General features: G+C 37.2%; 3 protein-coding genes across 3 annotated transcripts in view; all 3 read right to left on the reverse strand.

Moving 5' to 3' along the window:
- Positions 1-18,854, reverse strand: part of LOC309510013 (uncharacterized protein) — a gene marked incomplete at its 3' end in the record, with an annotated part of 1,894,646 nt that overhangs the window by 22,022 nt on the left and 1,853,770 nt on the right. The window lies entirely within an intron of this gene.
- LOC309510070 (NLR family CARD domain-containing protein 3-like) lies at positions 8,650-9,970 on the reverse strand (the record flags this gene model as incomplete). Its single annotated transcript, XM_082191169.1, has 2 exons — positions 8,650-9,813; positions 9,917-9,970. 2 exons carry the CDS (start codon positions 9,968-9,970, stop codon positions 8,650-8,652), a joined length of 1,218 nt encoding a protein of 405 aa, XP_082047295.1.
- LOC309510027 (uncharacterized protein) lies at positions 10,724-14,605 on the reverse strand. The gene is made up of 4 exons (XM_082191162.1): positions 14,118-14,605; positions 13,823-13,936; positions 12,264-12,377; positions 10,724-10,936 (listed from the first exon to the last, which is right to left on the reverse strand). The coding sequence occupies exons 1-4, from the start codon at positions 14,165-14,167 to the stop codon at positions 10,825-10,827; spliced, it is 390 nt and encodes a 129-aa protein (XP_082047288.1). The 5' UTR covers positions 14,168-14,605; the 3' UTR covers positions 10,724-10,824.

Genomic DNA, 18,854 nt, shown 5'->3' on the forward strand with positions numbered 1-18,854 from the left:
ATGAACTAGTTCAGTTCATAGTTCAAACTTCAACATTTTGAACTAAAGTTCACAGTTCCAAAAAATCAGTTCTTTTTTTCCATATGTTGCTGCAAACTATTATTTTTTAAAATTATTGCCACAGCCCATATAAAACCACAGACAGCAATTATCTTATCAGTTTTAACACTGAAACTATGCGTCAGATTTCATCTTCATATCCAATTTTAAAATCCTTATCCAACCAGGGTTTACATAGCATTGAGGGTAGGGTTGCCAACTAAACAAATGCGGGACAATCGTGCATGGTTCTTTACAGGAAAATGAGGGACACTCAAAATATTTGTAGGCTATAGGCTAGGCCAACATAACACAGTAGGCCTATATGTCATTTCAGGTTCGTATGCGTTTAAAAGGTTTTCAGACAACACATTTGTTTTGATTAAAGTCATATTACACACAAACCATATTTCAAAATAATAGCATTTATCTGAAATAGAAAGCTTTTGTAATTATACACTACTTTTAAAGAAATGAATAGCCTACTTTTATTCAGCAAGTACATTTATAATGTTACGTTTTTTTTATTTCGGATAAATTTACTTTGAACCTTTTATTCATCAAAGAATCCTGATTTTTTTTTTCTTTCTTTTTTTTACATTAATAATAATTAATGTATAAATGTTTCTTGGTCAGCAAATCACATCAGTATATTATTCCCTCAGGATGATTTGATGCTTTCTTGCGTGGCTGGATGTATGTTGGACTCACAATAATCACGTTGTTTGAATTCGTTAAAACTGATTTGCCGAAATCAAAACCCAGTCGGACAGTGAAAGGGATTTGCCGTTAGCGCGAGTCCGGATCGAAGCGACCAGACAGCGGAGGATTCTGTGCGCAAATCAAACAATGATTTGTCCCAAAATAATAATTAATTCTCAATTTAGAGTTTGTTATTCGTATGGTCTGATCTCTGGGTCTGATGCGCGTGAGTGTGGACTGTGATTGGATGATGACCGGTGTCGTGATCAAGTCATAGCTGTCAACCCTCCCGTTTTTTCCGGGTTTCTCACGTATTTTAGCTCTTTTCCCGCTGTCTTCCCGTTTTAGTATTTTCCCGTAAAATATCCGGTATTTTTACGCTCTGATTGTGTTAACTCAGAACACGCAACTATCTGTCGCCCTGTCCCAAATGGAACCCTAAGCACTCGCGGTCTTCCTCTGACGCCCGTTTCACACATACTCCGTTTGCAGTGCGTGTGCGATGCGTATTTTTTCCCGCACCCATGTTACAGTAACAGTTAGAGCTTTCACACTGCACACGGATGCAGTCCGTCGATCCGTTCCAGTTGTGGTGCGTATACAGCAGTGCAGAGATCGTTTCCATACCGAGTCTATTTTTTGCTGTGCTGTAAAGTGACAACGCATGGTTCGTGTTTAAAATGCACACAGATTGACATTAAAATGTAATAGTTTCACCATAAATGCGTTTAATTAAATAAAATGTAGGCTAGTAATCTTACCATTCATGCATGTAATTAAATAGTACAATTTTTCACAGTCATCTTTTTATTTTAAGACAAGGTAAAGCAAGGAAAACTACAATTTACTTCAACAAGGTAACATAACGACACTCGTCTCATTCGTGGATGTGGAAAAACAAGTTAGTTGTGACATGCAAGACTTTATGTATAACGATTTAGAAAAGGTATGAAATCTGCTGTTTTGGTAAATTAAGTTTTAATTTAAAATGTATGCAATTTTAATATAAGTAGCTACATGGTTCTGCTTGAGCAACTTATATAATCTATATAGAAGTAATGCATTGAATAATACGTTGTGTTACGACCTCTCATAAAAATATCAACTCTGTGTGTGTGTGTGTGTGTGTGTGTGTGTGTGAGAGAGAGAAAGAGACAGTGTGTGTGTGAGAAAGACTCTGTGTGTGTGCGAGAGAGAGAAAGACAGTTTGTGTGTGTGTGTGAAAGAGAAAGACAGTGTACAGTTGTCTTCACTGTCTCTATCCATTTGTTCAACTGCCTCTTACACATTCTTTCTGCCTGTCTGTCTCTTTCTCTCTGTTTCTTTCTCACTCTGTCTCTCAACATTAAGCTAAAAATACGTTGTAGCAAATGAAAATGTGTAAGTAATGTTTACTTTGTTCATAAATAAAGCACTTTTTTGAAAAGTAAAACAAAACATATCCATTGGTCTGCCATTTTTTTATATATATTGTGTAGTTATAAACTCTTTAGACTGTTAATGATCAGTGCTTTTTTTAAAAGTTTGTGGGTAAGAATCGTGTAAAAAAAATCCCTTATTTTGGGGATGGATTCTGGGAAATCTCCCTTATTTTCAATGTTCAATGTTGACAGCTATGATCAAGTGTTGCTGTTGTATCAGATTCAGTCATACATCAGTGGTTAGATCAGCGTCAATAAACGGGACAACGGAGGTTCCGAACGGGACAAATACATTTCTATAGAAATCTTGCACCCTTTTGAACGAAGTTAAACTGAGAGAGCGTGCCGTTCACAGACACCAGAATGAACGAGTTCACAGTAACGTTCATCAGGCAGTAACAGAGTACGTTCAGTTCACGTTCGCCCAAAATATGAACGAGTTCATGAACTATCTATCGTTCAATGAACGCGTTCAGGCACAACACCGGTGTCAAGGTTTTAGACTTATGTTTGGCCACATAGATTATATATGTTCATTGTGTCTCTTGTTGGTTTTCAGTCTCTGTCATTATGTCTCCTGTGCCTTGTTCCCTGTTTGTGTATTTAAGTCACCCTTCTCCTGAGTACTTTGCTCAGTGTTTCCAGTGCCATGACCAAGTCTAGGTCATTCTCTTGCTGTGCCTCTTTTGGAGTTATCTAAATCTAATTTGTGTACCTGGTATGGTTCCTTTGTTTTGTTTAATTGACTTTTGCTCTTTGAAATTTTGGAGTACTCACAGATCTTTGTGTGAACTTTTTTTCAAATTCCTTCTGGATTTACTTTGTGGACTTTTTGGATTTACTTTTTGGAACTGTTATCAAACTATTTGTGGAAGTTTTTTGGAGTTTACTTTTTGGCTTTATCCTAGGAAAGTTTGGACATTCCTTTTCATCAAATAAAAGATTTGAAGATATTTCCCAGAACTGTCATCTGGTTTTCTGCATTTGGGTTCACCTTTTGACTGTGTTGAAGTTTTCACACTAGTCCTAACCCTGTGTTTCTGACAGTATGAGCCATAAAAGCGATGTATAAATATGATACTCAACAAAAAAACACACATGCATGCATATACAAGTTAGCATCTGTTTTTTGTTGAGTATCACATTACACACACACACGCACACACACGCACGCACACGCACACACGCACGCACGCGCACACACGCGCACACACGCGCACACACGCGCACACACGCGCACACACGCGCACACACGCGCACACACGCGCACACACGCGCACACACGCGCACGCACACGCACGCACACGCACGCGCACACACACACACACACGCACACACGGCTTTTATGGATCATGGATAAAAAAAATGGTGTATTAATAATCAATAAACCCCAGTTGCTTCAGTCTAATAAATGTTTCTTACATTTACATTTATAAAAATAAAAACTTTCTGAGCAAAAGGACTTTACTTGAATTTTGTTTTTGTTTTTTAAGTATAAACTATCAATCAGAGGACAGAAGGCATGAAGAAGACTGTGTACACGATGTTTCTCAGCAAAGTTTTGGTCATATTGATCATTCATAGGCCCTAGAAATTTGCATATTAAATATGATACAGTAGGCTAATATATTCATAAACAGGCATTGTTCGACCGAATTTTACAAAGAATGTTTAAAGTTATGAGAGAATACATGTTTTAAAATTGTTATTAAAATGTTGTAACACGCATTGCCAAACAAACATTATTTTTTCCAATTAATTTATACTCCCAAAGGGGAAACGTATCCTGGGAGATACAAACATTTACAGGCAGATTATGTAAAATGTAAAAATTAAATCCATAAAATTTCAACATAAATATAATAAGCTAACACTTAACAACAACTATTTAACACATGTATCACTGAAGGCGGTTTAGTTTGAGATCTTTCACTTTTGAAAAAGTATTAAATCTCCTGATAAAAACACAGGCGAAGAAGAAGCAGAAACATGCATTATCATATGTGACCCGTGCTGGCAAAATGAGTCAGAATGCGTACAGGCTAATTCTGAGCTACAGGCAAAATGGTCGAATTTGAGGTTTTCACAAAAATGAGTTCATTAAGCCCTCATCTAGTGATCCCAAGGGTCAAAATACCAATTAAACATTTAAAAGTATCTTTATTTGTATGTTTTCCTTTGTCCATGAAAAATTCAGTTTTCTCTGCTCGCTTCTCGACGACTGTGCTTTCCCTCAGCACAAGTTTGGTATTGTTTTAAAACGTAGCAATCCAACTTTGTGAATATTAATAGCGAATTCTCGATGGCATGAGTCTGAACCAATGAAATGTGATTTTCAAACTCATACTGATTTAAACAAAATGATTTTACTCACATTGACTGACACATCCGAAGCGTGCCTCAAAGACGCCTCAGACAGCGCGTGATCCCGATATACTCTTATACCTACACAGAATTACAGTGTTTCAAAATATCTGTCTTGGCGAGTATTCAAGCAAACATAATCTGCTATGTCTTAAGTGAACGTTTGGTAACTGTTGGGGAAAAACATCTGAGGTGTAACATTATATTAGATCCGTGCAGTACAGTAGGTCTGAATATATAGGCTGTCTTTTTCATAAATTTTAATCAAACAATTGTGGTACCATGGGGAAAAAAGTTGAATATATATTGTTCCTATAAATATTTGGTTTTGACTCGGTGGTGTGTGCCAAATTTGGTGTTATTACCCGAGATTTTAAGGTATGGTTGGTAGATGATTTTGTTTTGGAACCTTCAGAAAACTTTAACTCGATTTTTCTCAAAATTGACTTTGACTATTAAAGTCAAACAGGTGTAGCTCAGTCATGAACAATTGCTCATTGCGACTCATTTTGCCAGAACGGGTCACGTATGTAAGCAGACGCAAATGTAAAATCAAAACTGCCTAATGTTACTTAATGAAATGTCGACGCAGGACGAGGTATAGGACTGTGAAGCTTTGGGGGTGTTGCTGGACTTTATCTACTCCATCTGTGTTTTGATCATCGTTCTGAATCCAATCCAGACATAGTCTAAATATCTAATATCTACAAATTCTTAAATCAAGATACATAAAATGTTAAGTCTTTTATACTGAAAAATTGCTTAAGTTATTTTGCTTCTCAAGTAAATGTATCTTCAATTAAGAATATAAAAAAGAAAAGAAAACAAAGATACTAAGAAAGAAATTTATTTTCTGCAGTGTAGCCCTAAAATTTACATCAGAGCATTTAGTCCAGGGTTCCTCAAATCCGGTTTTGAAGTGCCGCTGTCCTGCAGAGTTTCTCCAACCCTGATTAAAGAGGCCTGAACAAGCTAATCCATGTCTTCAGAGTTACAGGAAGGAGAGTTTTATCAGGGTTTGAGCTAAACTCAGTAAGGCAGCGGCCCTCCAGTGCCAGATTTGTGGAACCCTGATTTAGTCTTACAGAAGACAATAACATGTCTGACTATGATATACCGTAGATGATCTTACCAGAGTTTTTCCAGAGAGAAGCTTCACACCCGGATCTCGCAGTTTTCTATTATCCGGATCCAGTTCTCTCAGTTGTGAGGGGTTTGATGTCAGAACTGAAGTCAGAGCAGCAGAATCTTTCTCTGTGACTCCACAATCACTCAAACTGTAGAGAGATGAAAATCATACTTGGTAAACACTATGAACTGAAAACAAAAAGCAATAGAAAATTGAGAAAAAATAGACAATTTGTAGATGGAGTAAAGAAAACACTGCACTTGGTCACCAATGGATGGCATTGTCTCAAAATTACTCAGGAACCTTGAGGTAATGGTGTCACAGATTACAATTGGAGAGAGTTAAGTGTGAATAAAAGACAAATGGGACATGGTGTGGACTCAGGATAACAAACTCTCAGTGTGCAAAAGAACAAGATTCTGAACAGACACGACACATACAACATAAAATTAAACCAACTAACTCCACGCTTTGCTCTAAATGTAAGACCGCATTCTTGGGCTAGAATTCTTGGCCTCCCTTGCATGTGAATAACCAATAAACATGCTATATGAATATTAAATTTTTTGTCTGTTGTTGCCAGGACTTTATATTACTGGATCAGTGATAAATCACTCTCTTTGTCTAGCATATAATTAAGACAAATTATTCCCCTGAAATTATTCCCATGACATGAATTTTACAACCATCAACTGATATCTCAACCATGATATCCTTTTTTTTCTATATATATATATATATATATATATAATATTGTGTGCTTACTTATGTCATATTATACATGCTTTATATGCCTTTTTAGTCCAGTCTTTGGCTCTATCCAGTTGATGTTGTTTACATCAATAAAATAGATAAATTCAAATAAAAAAAAATAATCAGAAAAACAATAAAAACAAGTATGCTGCCATATTGCTCCTATTACTGATACAATAAATGTTCGTATGTTTCTTAGATTTATTAGCTTTTGACTTTCTTTTGTTTTAACAGTAAAGTGATAGTTTTCACTGATACTTACTGAACTTTAATCACGGGCAGCAGCTTCTAAAGAACCTTCAGTTTTTCAGCTTTATTGTTTTCTCCAACAAATGTATTAATATCAAACTTCTCCAGACTCTTCTCTGATGTCAACAACACAAAACCTACAGCTGACCACTGAGATGAAGAGAGTCTGGCTTCACTTATTGTTCCAGATTTCAGATACTGTTGTATTTCCTCCACTAGTGACTGGTCACCCAGTTCATTCAGACAGTGGAACAGATTGATGGATTTCTCTGGAGAGTCAATGGTCCTGATCTTCTCCTTGATGTACTCAACTGTTTTCTCATTGCTGTCAGAACTCCTTCTTCTCAGTGTCATTAGTCCCTGAAGGAGAATCTGATGAGACTCCACTGACAAACCCAGAAGGAAGCGCAGGAAAAGGTCCAGATGCCCATTTTTACTCTGTAGAGCCTCATTCACGGCTCTCTCATGGAGCTCAGAAAATGAAACATATTCTGGTAAATCGAGTTTAGACCAGTTCTTAAACATAGACAACAAACCTGGTTTAGAGACTGGGTCAAATACATTTCTGTTGTTGTTTGTGAAGCAGAGGTGCACATATAAAGCTGCTAGATGTTCCTGAACACTCAGATGAACAAAGCAGAAGACTTTCGCCTGATACAGGCCTGACTTAGGGGTGGGCGATATGGTAAAAATATCATATCACGATTTTTTTCAGGAAAATCACGATTAACGATTTTATCACGATTCTTTTTTATGTTGGTTTTACTATTTTGTGACTGAGCATTACAGCCAAACTAATGTCCATATTTTAAAAACAAAGCCTTAGGTAACAAAATATAAAATAAAAAAGAATGGCAGACGGGGCAAAGATAAAAAATATTTGTCATTATTTTCTTTGTTATTAAATATTAAGATCAAAGATACACATTACACACACAACTTAATATCCAAATTAAATAAACAGTGCTTTGTTTTCAGCTACAGGTGTATTTAACAGTAGCATTGAAGAAAGTAATTAAATGAACAAATATAAAAATAAAACAAAACATAGACTTCACTGTATAAATTATAAATTGATACTTATTAAAGCTACTATTAAAGTTATCAGTCAAGAGCAGTGAGTGATTTTCTCTTTGCATTTTGTTGTTTTATTAACAATAAAGGGATATTTCTCCTAAAAAGTCAAATTGTCATAATTTACTCTCTCAAGTTGTTTTAAACTCGAATAAGTTTCTTTCTTCGGTTGAAAATAAAAGTTATTTGGAAGAATGTGACTTCCATAGTATATTTTTCTCCTATGGAAGTCAATGGGGACCAGCTACTGTTTGGATAGCCACATTCTTCAAAATATTAATATTAGAAAAATATTAGAAGGAAATTAATACAGGCTTGGAACAACATTATAGTGCGTAAATAATGAGATCATTTTTATTTTTGGGCGAACTATCCCTTTAAGGACAAACGGCAGCGTGTTTACTATTACTACTGTCTCTTTAAGAGCTGCATTCGACGCGTCTTTTATACACGCATTTGACAAGCAGATTTTCTCTCAATTTTCTCAAGTTTGCTTTCACTTTAGACATCACCGACTTTGTTTATGTAAACCTTGTGTGTATATAACAGTATTAGCACAATAAGACTCGAAAGATAACTTAGACCAGTAGACTGGCGCTGGTAGACTGGCTTTAGTGCATGTGAGCTTCACATGTACGCGCTGAGAAACGCACACGTTAGAACAGCGCATCAGCACGCAAATTAAATGTTTAACCGACAAGGCATTAAAGCACATGCAAATTATGAACTTTTGTGAACTGCAGTGTCCCGTTCTGCTGCGTTAACATTTGATCTGAATATACGTCGCGTTGTTCAGTATGTTGGGACAGAGGCGCCAGAACAGCAACTGAGAATGCGCGGTACTACGATATTTCTTCAAAACCAGATCGTGGAGACATTTTAATCGTCCACGATAAAAAATCGTCATATCGCACACCCCTAGCCTGACTCCTCTCTGAAGATCTGAGTGCACAATCCTGAGTACACTGATGCTTCTGTCACATCAATGCCACACTCTCTCAGGTCTTTCTTATAGAAGATCACATTGCCTTTCACAAGCTGCTGAAAAGCCACTTTCCCCAGTTTGAGGATCATGTCTTCATCTGTCAGGTTCTTCTTATAGTCCTTCTCATGTTTGATGTTGGACTGAAGGATCAGGAAGTGTGTGTACATTTGAGTGAGAGTCTTGGGAATCTCTCCACTCTCTGCTTCACTCAACATCTTCTCTAGAACAGTGGCTGAGATCCAGCAGAACACTGGGATGTGGCACATGATGTAGAGGCTCCTTGATGACTTCAGGTGTGAGATGATAGTATTGGCCAGACTCTGATCACTGATTCTCTTCCTGAAGTATTCCTCCTTCTGTGGCTCATTGAAGCCTCGTACCTCTGTCACTCGATGGACACACTCAGAGGGGACGAGATCGGCTGCTGCTGGTCTAGAGGTGATCCAGATCAGAGCAGAGGGAAGCAGATTCCCCGCAATGAGGTTCGTCAGCAGTACGTCCACTGATTTCTTTTTGTTTACATCTCGTAGAGTCTCATTCCTTTGAAAATGTAAGGGAAGACGACACTCATCCAGACCATCAAAGATGAACAACACTTTATATTTGTCACTAGATATTTCCATTTCTTTTGTTTCAGGGAAAAACACATGAAGAAGATCTGAAAGACTGAACGTTTTGCCCTTCATCAGATTGATCTCTCGAAAAGGTAGTGGAAATATGAGCTGGACGTCCTGATTCACTTTGCCTTCAGCCCAGTCTAGGATGAACTTCTGCACAGAGACTGTTTTTCCAATGCCAGCGACTCCCTTTGTCAGCACAGTTGTGATGGGTTTGTTTTGTCCAGGTAAAGGTTTAAAGATGTCATTGCATTTGATGGGTTTGTCCTCTGTTGCTGCTCTCCTGGATTGTGTCTCAATCTGTCTCACCTTATGTTCATTACAGATCTCTCCACTGTCACCCTCTGTGATGTAGAGCTCTGTGTAGATCTCATTCAGGAGTGTTGGGTTTCCCTGCTTTGCTGTTCCCTCATTCAGACACTTAAACTTCTTCATCAGATTTGATCTAAATGTGTTGAGGACTGTGGATAAGATATTTGACTGTAAGACAGACAGAAAACAGGTCCTGAGCAAGATTTATACATTGCTCAGTTCATACCATGAGACCAATCTGGACATTCTGAAACACAAGTGGGAAACTGACTTGGATGAAGACATATCGGACGCGGTCTGGCAAAAGGTAGTACAGAATATTCATTCGTCTTCAGTGTGTTTGAGGCATGCTGTTATCCAGTTTAAAGTGGTACACCGTCTGCATTGGTCCAAAGACAAATTGTCCAAGATCAAGTTGGACCTGGACCCTGCATGCGATCGGTGCAAACAAACCCCGGCTACACTTCTACACATGTTTTGGACTTGTTCGAAGCTTCACGGATACTGGCTATCTATTTTTGATACATTTTCCAAAATATGTGGAAAGACTGTGCACCCGTGCCCTTTGACTGCACTATTTGGGGTGATCAAGGTGGATGCTTCTTTGAGCGGGTGCCAGGTGAACATGATCGCTTTTTGTTCCTTGCTAGCTAGAAGACTTATTTTGTGTAGGTGGAAGGATCCTTGCCCTCCAACATATGGACACTGGATTAAGGAGGTCATGTGTCATATTCATTTGGAAAAGATTAGATATAGTGTAAAAGGGTCTGTTGAGAAGTTTTACAATATGTGGATGCCATTTTTGTCTTTTTTTTGAAAGTGTGCCAATTGACAATTTTGTATAAATATCTACACAAACCTGTGTTAAGAAGTATATGAGGTTGCATAGAGGTCTGACTACTGTTCACATTTCTATTTTATTTATTTATTTATTTGTTATTATTTTTATATCTATCTTTTATGGATCCAGTATGGGGTGGGGGAAGGGGGGCTTTTTGTTGTCGCTGTGTTAATCTAAATGTAAAACTTAAAATCAATAAAAAGACTTTGTTCAAAAAAATAAATGTGTTGAGGACTTCATGGCTGTAAAATTAAAATAACATGGTATTACATAAGTTAAATATAAATGTTAAATGTTATAAATGTAAAATGTTGTATTTGTTTAACTGTTTGTTTACTTTACCTGACACTAGCATACCTGCTTTCATTAAAGTCCTGTAGTTGATTCATAGGCTGGTCATTCTTCTTACAGACGGGTTTTGTTACTGCTGATCTTTGTGGTGGGATTGACCTTAAACATCATGAAGAGAATCAAGAATCAGACACTCTGATATTGGTGGATTTGTTTTATATTACCTTAATAATTCACTGTCACCCTCTGAAAACAGATAATAAGTAAATGCACTTATTATTAAATCAACTGCTCAAGGCCACAACTGTAAAAATACTAAAAACAAAAACTATTAAAAAAAAAAGTTTGTCAAGATAAACTGTGTTAGCTTGAGAAAGCTTTTTATATATGGTAAATATTATATTAAAATAATATATTATTGATTGATTGCTTATAATTTAACATCATCAGAGCTATTTTAATGGTGAGAATAAAAGTAGCAAAATATAAAGAGAAATAAACTAAAAACTAAATTTACAAAAGTTTTTAAACTAATTCGGCCTCACTTCATTAAATAAAATCTATTAATACGAATCAACAGAATAAAAACAGAGTCCTTGAGGAGTTAAAACCATCGCATTCCGTTAAAATCTGCTTTAAAGATAGTGGACTCTGTCATAAGAGGCATAAAGGAGGATCTTCAACTGATAACAAAACCTTGTGCCTATTATGTGCCTATTAATATGCCTATTATGGCAATATGTGCAGATGACTTGGTATCAGTGATTATCCGAGTAGAAACAATGTTTTCTACCAACAACAGGATTCATTTCATAAAGTTTAAAGATCAAATACGATGCGATTTCTTGTTTTCCTTTTTCTTTAGTGTGTTATGCTGTTAGTGCAAGTATAAGATCTGCAGAGTTACAAAGCTCAAAGTGTAAAACCTTAAGAGATATTCTTTATAAAAGTTAAGGCTCAGCCACACCTTCCTAAAACTCTTCTTTCAAACACGCCCCAACAAATCTAGGTCAGAGAGTGGGGGCAGAGTTTCATAAATAAATGTATACGCAAAGAAAGAAGGTGTAACTTTTGTTCTCGCTGTATTATTGTTGCCGCCAGCGCCGCCATGTCGTGGAGACACTGTGTTTTTCGCTGCGAAAGCCAAACTAAATGAGTTTGGCCTTCCAAAAGAGGACACAATTAGAAAACAATGCTTAAACTTTATTTACAACTGTTCCAGAACAGTACAACTAAAATATTCGACTGTGTGATGCGCAATTTTCAGAGGACTGTTTCCAGACCCTGCGAGAGTACAAGGCAGGCCGTGCACAAAGCTGATTCTAAAAAGTGGGGCAATTCCATATTTGCTTGTACATTCTGGCGCTTCTGACTCACACACAGCCTGTAAGTATGTTTTTTTTATATTTTAAGAATTTGCTACTGACTATTCAAAAATCTCTTTCATTCAAATATTTAAATGTCTTTAAGAAATGTTGTAGCCTACCTGAGATCAGTCTGTGTATCGTCATTCTTAAAATCTATTGGATGACCCATAGACCCGTCACTCCTCAAAGACACACAGCTGGGCGCTGGTTCTGATCTCTCCTGCTGAACTGAACTATAACAGAACAGATTTAATTAGTTTTTGATGATAATCATCATATGCAAGATCTTCATACTGTTTGGATGAAAAGCACTTGAGGAGGGTTTAGACATTGTTTTCAAGAAATTCATTTAAAACAGACATCTCTTTTATTATGGGCCTATAAAAGGTTATTTCATTTGGAAATATGTTCAGATGATATGGTCCCATGAATTGTCTGAGTAGAAACAATGTTGTAACTTTTGTTCTCGCTGTATTATTGTTGCCGCCAGCGCCGCCATGCAAAGATGATCGCTCATCTTGGACATCTGCATTTTCCGGATCAGAATCGGGCTCGAATTGATAAGGTAGTTCTGACATGATCACATGCCTTTATTGCTTCTGGAGCTGATGTTCCAAATATGGTAAGGGGCGAGACATTTCCGTCACACGCTTGAAGGGGTGGTTGATTATGATTTCACTTTTTTAACTTTAGTTAGTGTGTAATGTTGAAGACGAAGTCCTTAAAAAATGCTAATCAATGAATAGAAGATAACACATAAGCTACCTAAATTCATCAACTAACCATTCAGAAATGTACTGTTGCATTCTACATGTTGTCACTTCTTGAGTCTCTCCATTATTGTCTGACTCTGGTTTGAACATAAACATTGACATTTTCAGTGCATGTCTGTGTGAGGTAAAAGGATATAAAATATCTGTGGGGTATTTTGAGCTAAAACTTCACATACACACACTGGGGACATCAAAGACTTATTTTACATCTTGTGAAAAGAGCATTATACCACCCCTTTAAGGTTATCGGGCCAATCACAATGTACTGGCTAGCTGGCCAATCAGAGCACGCCACACTTTTCAGAACGATGAGCTTTGTAAAAATCAACGCATTTCAGAAAGGCGGGGCATAGAGAAGCAACAATAATGTACAGTATGTGTAGAATAATGAGTATGTTTGTTTTTTAACCTAAAGCCGCATAAACACATTGCATTACACCAAATACACAAAATAATGTTCTTTTTAGAACCGTCATATGACCCCTTTAATTGTATTACATTGATACCATCTGTTGGTCATTTTTGGAGGAGTCATTTTGGAGGAGGTTATAATGGGTTTGAGGTCAGAATATAGAATAGGGTATTTTTTTGAGCTCTGAATATACATGTAAGGCCACAGCAGCACTGCTGCACATTACCTGCAATTCCACATCGCCCAGGTACCAACAAAAAGGACTACAGTCCATTTAAAATGACCACAAAAGTTGGGTGTTTCAAATAATATAAGCATCTCTTTCAATAAAATGCTATTTATCTGATTCCAAGCCATGAAATTGGAACACTCATAGATATGTCTCTCTTGCATCAGGTGAAGACAATGTCTATTATGAATATCATAAATACAAAATACAAAACACCATAATATTAAAATGTTAATCATGTCTTTAAGAAATGTTGTAGCCTACCTGAGATCAGCCTCTGTATTGTCATTCTTAAAATCTATTAGATGACCCATAGACCCGTCACTCCTCAAAGACACACAGCTGGGCGCTGGTTCTGATCTCTCCTGCTGAACTGAACTATAACAGAACAGATTTAATTAGTTTTTGATGATAATCATCATATGCAAGATCTTCATACTGTTTGGATGAAAAGCACTTGAGGAGGGTTTAGACATTGTTTTCAAGAAATTCATTTAAAACAGACATCTCTTTTATTATGGGCCTATAAAGGGTTATTTAATGTATTCATTTAAAGTACCTGCAAACTGGAGAAAAATCTTCATCTCTGGATGTTTGTCTGTCATCCATGATGAAACTGAACAGTTGAAACAGTCTGATCTCCACTGACTCTGGGTGGAAATGACGAACAAACACAAAACTAAAGTAATTAAACTTAATTAAACATCTTTATCATTGATCTGATCATGAGAGTTGGTGGTAAATAGATAATGACATCGATGCGTTCACTCAAAAAAGTAATTTGAAAAATCATCACATAGCCTAACTTACAGCACGATACACAAAAGAAACCCCGTTCCTTTACTACAGGATGAACAATGTCAAACACGTCCTTTCAGAAAAAAAGTATTAATGTGGACGTCACCTGTAAAGGGCCTCAAGACATAAAAAGTCCCCTTGATCCAAATTTAGTCTAGATATCCAACCGATTCACAAACTCCTCCATCTTTTCCATTAAGTAGCTAGTACACACATTCCTGTCTACGGTTTTATAAAAGTTTCTGTGAAATACTTACTAATATTTTGTACTTAGGAATTTAGGAATCGACTGTCTGATTACATGGCGAAACATCTGCTTCCCTTTCAAGGGAACTCGAGCTGCGTCGAGACACGGTGGGAACGCCCTGCGTGATTGCGTCGTGAAGCACGTGTATAACCAGTCCAATGGAAAGACGAGACGTAATAGGCGGGTGACGTCATTGACCAGTGCTCGATGCAGAGCCAAATGGGAGGAGCTAGAGTTCTAGCTCACCCTTGCTGGATCTAGTGCGAGTTCAACCGTGATGGAGGAAGGACAAGTTTGTTTTGATGCGCAAGATGCTGGCATACATCATATTGTATTTTTCTCTAATATTTGTCGTGATTATGATTAAATATTTATCGTTTCTGTGACAAACGCGTAAACACCTAATAAGAACATTGCTCACACTGTGTGTGTGTGTGTGTGTGTGTGTTTCTAAAAACGGTTGAAACGTATCTTAGCCTATTATTTTATCTTTATAACGGTTTCGTTGTTTTCCTCACTTTTAAAGCTGCTTTGGACAAAAGCGTCTGCTATGATTATGTAAATTACTAGACTTAAAAGGCAATGTGAAAGCTTAGATAGTGCACCCCTATTTATTTTTTGTCCACCGCATTTACGTGTGTGTTATTTGTGAATTAATCTAAATCATCTGATTAATTTATGAAATAAAAAATAATAAGACTAGGTACCTAATCTGCCCTTTTTGTAGAAGTAAAAGCATACTCCAACAGGCCAGTTGTAATTATTATTATTTTTAATTATATATAGTTATTTATAAGTTATTAATTATATGTAGTTATTTTTAAATTAATTAAACTAAAGAAATAAGAAATTAAAATTTCTCAAATTAAAATTTATATTTACTGTACCAAACACCACTTTCAATACACAATAGTCACCATACTTTATTAAACAACACTTTATCAACTTTATGCTTTGTCCTCCAAAAAAAGTAGCATAAAGAAAAATGAGATTCAAGATAAATAAAAATGTGTCTTCAAAAATACGTTACCATCATATGAATCCATTCACAGCTGCTGAAGCCACAAAACGAGTGCCAGAGAATCATATTCAGTCACCTACAGAAAACAGATTTGATATTGTGTTGGAAAATAATGATTCATTATCACAGCTAAACTGGTTTCTTGCTCTTCCCTGTACGTCTCTATCATGTTCGTGTTCTTCTTCCTCGTCTAAACAGTTTGTTCAGTTGAAGAACAGAAGATGTGATCACTGATGTGGTGGAGCTTTTTCTCAACCAGAGGAAGAAGTCTCAACATCCCATTGTCAGGCGTTCTCCAGTGCTGGTCTGAAAGTAAAACAAAAAACACAAACCATTCAAATGAAGTTGTTTAATGGACAGTCGGGTCAGCTTATGTTCTGCGTTATTTAAAGCAGTGATGGTTTACTCTGGCCCTCAGCGTCCACTGTCCTGCAGATTTAGCTCCAACCTCAAACCCTCCTGCCTATTGTCTATAAGTAAACCTGAAGACTTTGGTTCAAATTTTCAGATGTGCTCGATTAGGGTTGGAGGTTAACTCTTAATTAACCTCAAAAAGTAGACAGTAGTTCACAGTAGAATGCAAAGGGCCAGAGTTGCCTGTTCCTTACATAAATTTACAAAGCAGCAGTCAGTACATTATATAATATACACATTGAAGTATTATATATATATATATATATATATATATATATATATATAAAATATTGCAGCACATAATATAAGCGAAGTACTGAACAAAAACAGTTATATCAACAGCAACCTATTTTAAAAGATTTTTAAGAAAGGCATGGTCTCTTTTGAGCCTTTGCCAGTGATGCTTGATTTCTTTCCAGACAACATACTCTTCTGTGAATTGTTTCAAGAGCTTCACTTGGTCAAAAACCAAGTGATAACCTGTACAATGTAAAATTGTCAACATCACAGTAAATTGACCGGTGTTGATTTTCCAGTGTTACAATAAAGTATTAAAATAAAGTGTTGAATCAACACTAAACAGATTGGGTTTAACACCAGAAGTGTCCATTTTAAATAAGAGTTGGTGTCATTTTGCGTTGTTGCAAACATAACTCTCTTTTAGAGTTAACCAAGCCACACCTCCGTTTACGTGCAACCGTCGTTTTGACTGAACCAGAGTCCAGACCACATGCGAACGCCATTTTACTTGTGGAAGAGTCAAGCGTGGGGTAAGTCTAATACTTTAACTTGATAGTAATACAGATAAATCAGACTGTAAATTGATTTCAATGTATACAGTTTATTAGTTTAATCTATTATTCGATCACAAATCACTGTAATAATGAATAATTAACATTAGACAGCCAACGAGCTCTGACGTCTGATTTTTGTATTTTGATTTTTGCCAATGTCATGCCACTTTATAAATTATTTAAAGGTAGTAAAGCCTCGATTAAGCTTAGTTTTGTCTATCATCACGTCTCGCGCACTGTAATTGTTTTTATGCACGTTCACAGGCATTTTCTTTCTGAGCACACTCGACAAAGCCTAAAGTTTTGCGCGCGCGAAGCACAGGCCATTTTACAAGGTTAACTGTTGAATTTCTAGAGTGTTCTACCAGTAACGTTAAATTGGCCTATCAGGAAGATCACTGGACTAAAACTAATTGTTATGATTTTAATTTGAATATTCTTTCGTTGACCGTGGTTCTGTGATAGTCGTGGTTCTGAACTGTGGTAACGTTAAGTTTATCATGTTGTGAAATGATTGATCTGCGTGGTATTATTTTCTGCCAAATATGGGTGTCAAACGCAATTAATTAAACATTTTGTAGTGAATTAAAGCTCTCAGTTGCCTTTTAAGGAACGAAATCCAGTAATATTTGTTAGTGTTCGCTCTAACACTGTGTGGAACACTCGTCGTGAAATATAGGTAACGTTAGAAATAAGGCACAGCTCTTCACTCATCTCCCTAGGGCTGAAAAATGTAGTCGACATTATCGATAAACGTCAAAACAGATATTGTCGACAGATATTTTCAACTAATAACGCCTGCAATAACGCGGTTTAACCATTGGGACGCTGTAGTGCAAGGCTGTATTGCAGCTGATGCAATAGAAGATGGCGGTTGAAGCTTTTAATGGTGCTGCTTTATTTAATATAGATTTGTGAGGCCAAGATGTAGGTGGTAGTGTTTCTTTGCTCTTCAGGGAAATAAAGGTGAAGTGGTGATATAACCTATTAATCGGACTGGTGATAACGTGAAAAAAATACGTGAAAACGTTATATGATTCTGATTTGACATCTTTATGCATGGGAAAAAGAGGCAAGAAGAAAGTTAAACAAGTTTGGCTTGACACCATGTCTTCCGACGCATCTGGCTCAACTGATCAATTTGAGAATTCAGCATCAGCCTCGAGTAGTGCTGGATTTAAACTTAAGAAAGATACCGAATCACAGTGGTTTGACACATGTCCAAATTTCGACAATGAGGTTGTTGTCACATCCCTCTCGGATACTCCTCAGAGGCCAGCTGCTAAAAAAACTAAACGCGCAGAATCTAACGTTAGTGGAAACGGGAATGAGAATGTCTTGGCGGCTATTCGTGAGCTTGATTCTAAATTAGACAAAACGTTCCAGAAGATTTCGGCGATTGAAACTACCACCGAGGCAACTTCCAAACAAGTCAAAAGTCTAACAGCGACGGTACAACAGCTTATTTTGGATGTTGGCGTGCATAAAGAGGCTCTCGATCATATGGAATCTGAGGTCCACGCTCTGAGAAAGGAAAACAAATCACTGAAAGCAAGTGTACAGGAGTGTAGACGTTACAGTTGGCGATGGTTTCTAAAGTTGCACGGCGTTGCGGAAAAAGACAATGAGGATGTCCGAAGTGTGGTCCTCAACATCTTAGGGAAGATTGCTCCTGGAGTCGGAGACGGGCTACAGGACAGTGTCGATGTCGTTCATCGTCTGGGTCCGAAGCGGACGGATGGAAAGACCAGATCGATCATAATTCTCTTCTCACAGCGCCGCATTCGTGACATCATTTGGAGTGCTGCTAAAGGTTGCAAGTTTCTAACTGACAATAAACTGCGTCTCTCGGAGCCGCTGTCTCCTGAAGATAGAGCAGCGCGGGATAAGCTGTGGCCTCTTGTGAAGAAGGCAAGGGAGGAGGGCAAGAAGGCAACCTTTCGCAACTCATTTGCTTTGATTGATGGGAAACAAATCTTCTATGCTGATGTCGTGTAAGCCAAGCTGCTGCTTGCACTGGTT

The sequence above is a fragment of the Leuciscus leuciscus genome (assembly GCF_965113295.1).
Source record: "Leuciscus leuciscus genome assembly, contig: SUPER_11_unloc_1, whole genome shotgun sequence".
Taxonomy (NCBI): Eukaryota; Metazoa; Chordata; class Actinopteri; order Cypriniformes; family Leuciscidae; genus Leuciscus; species Leuciscus leuciscus.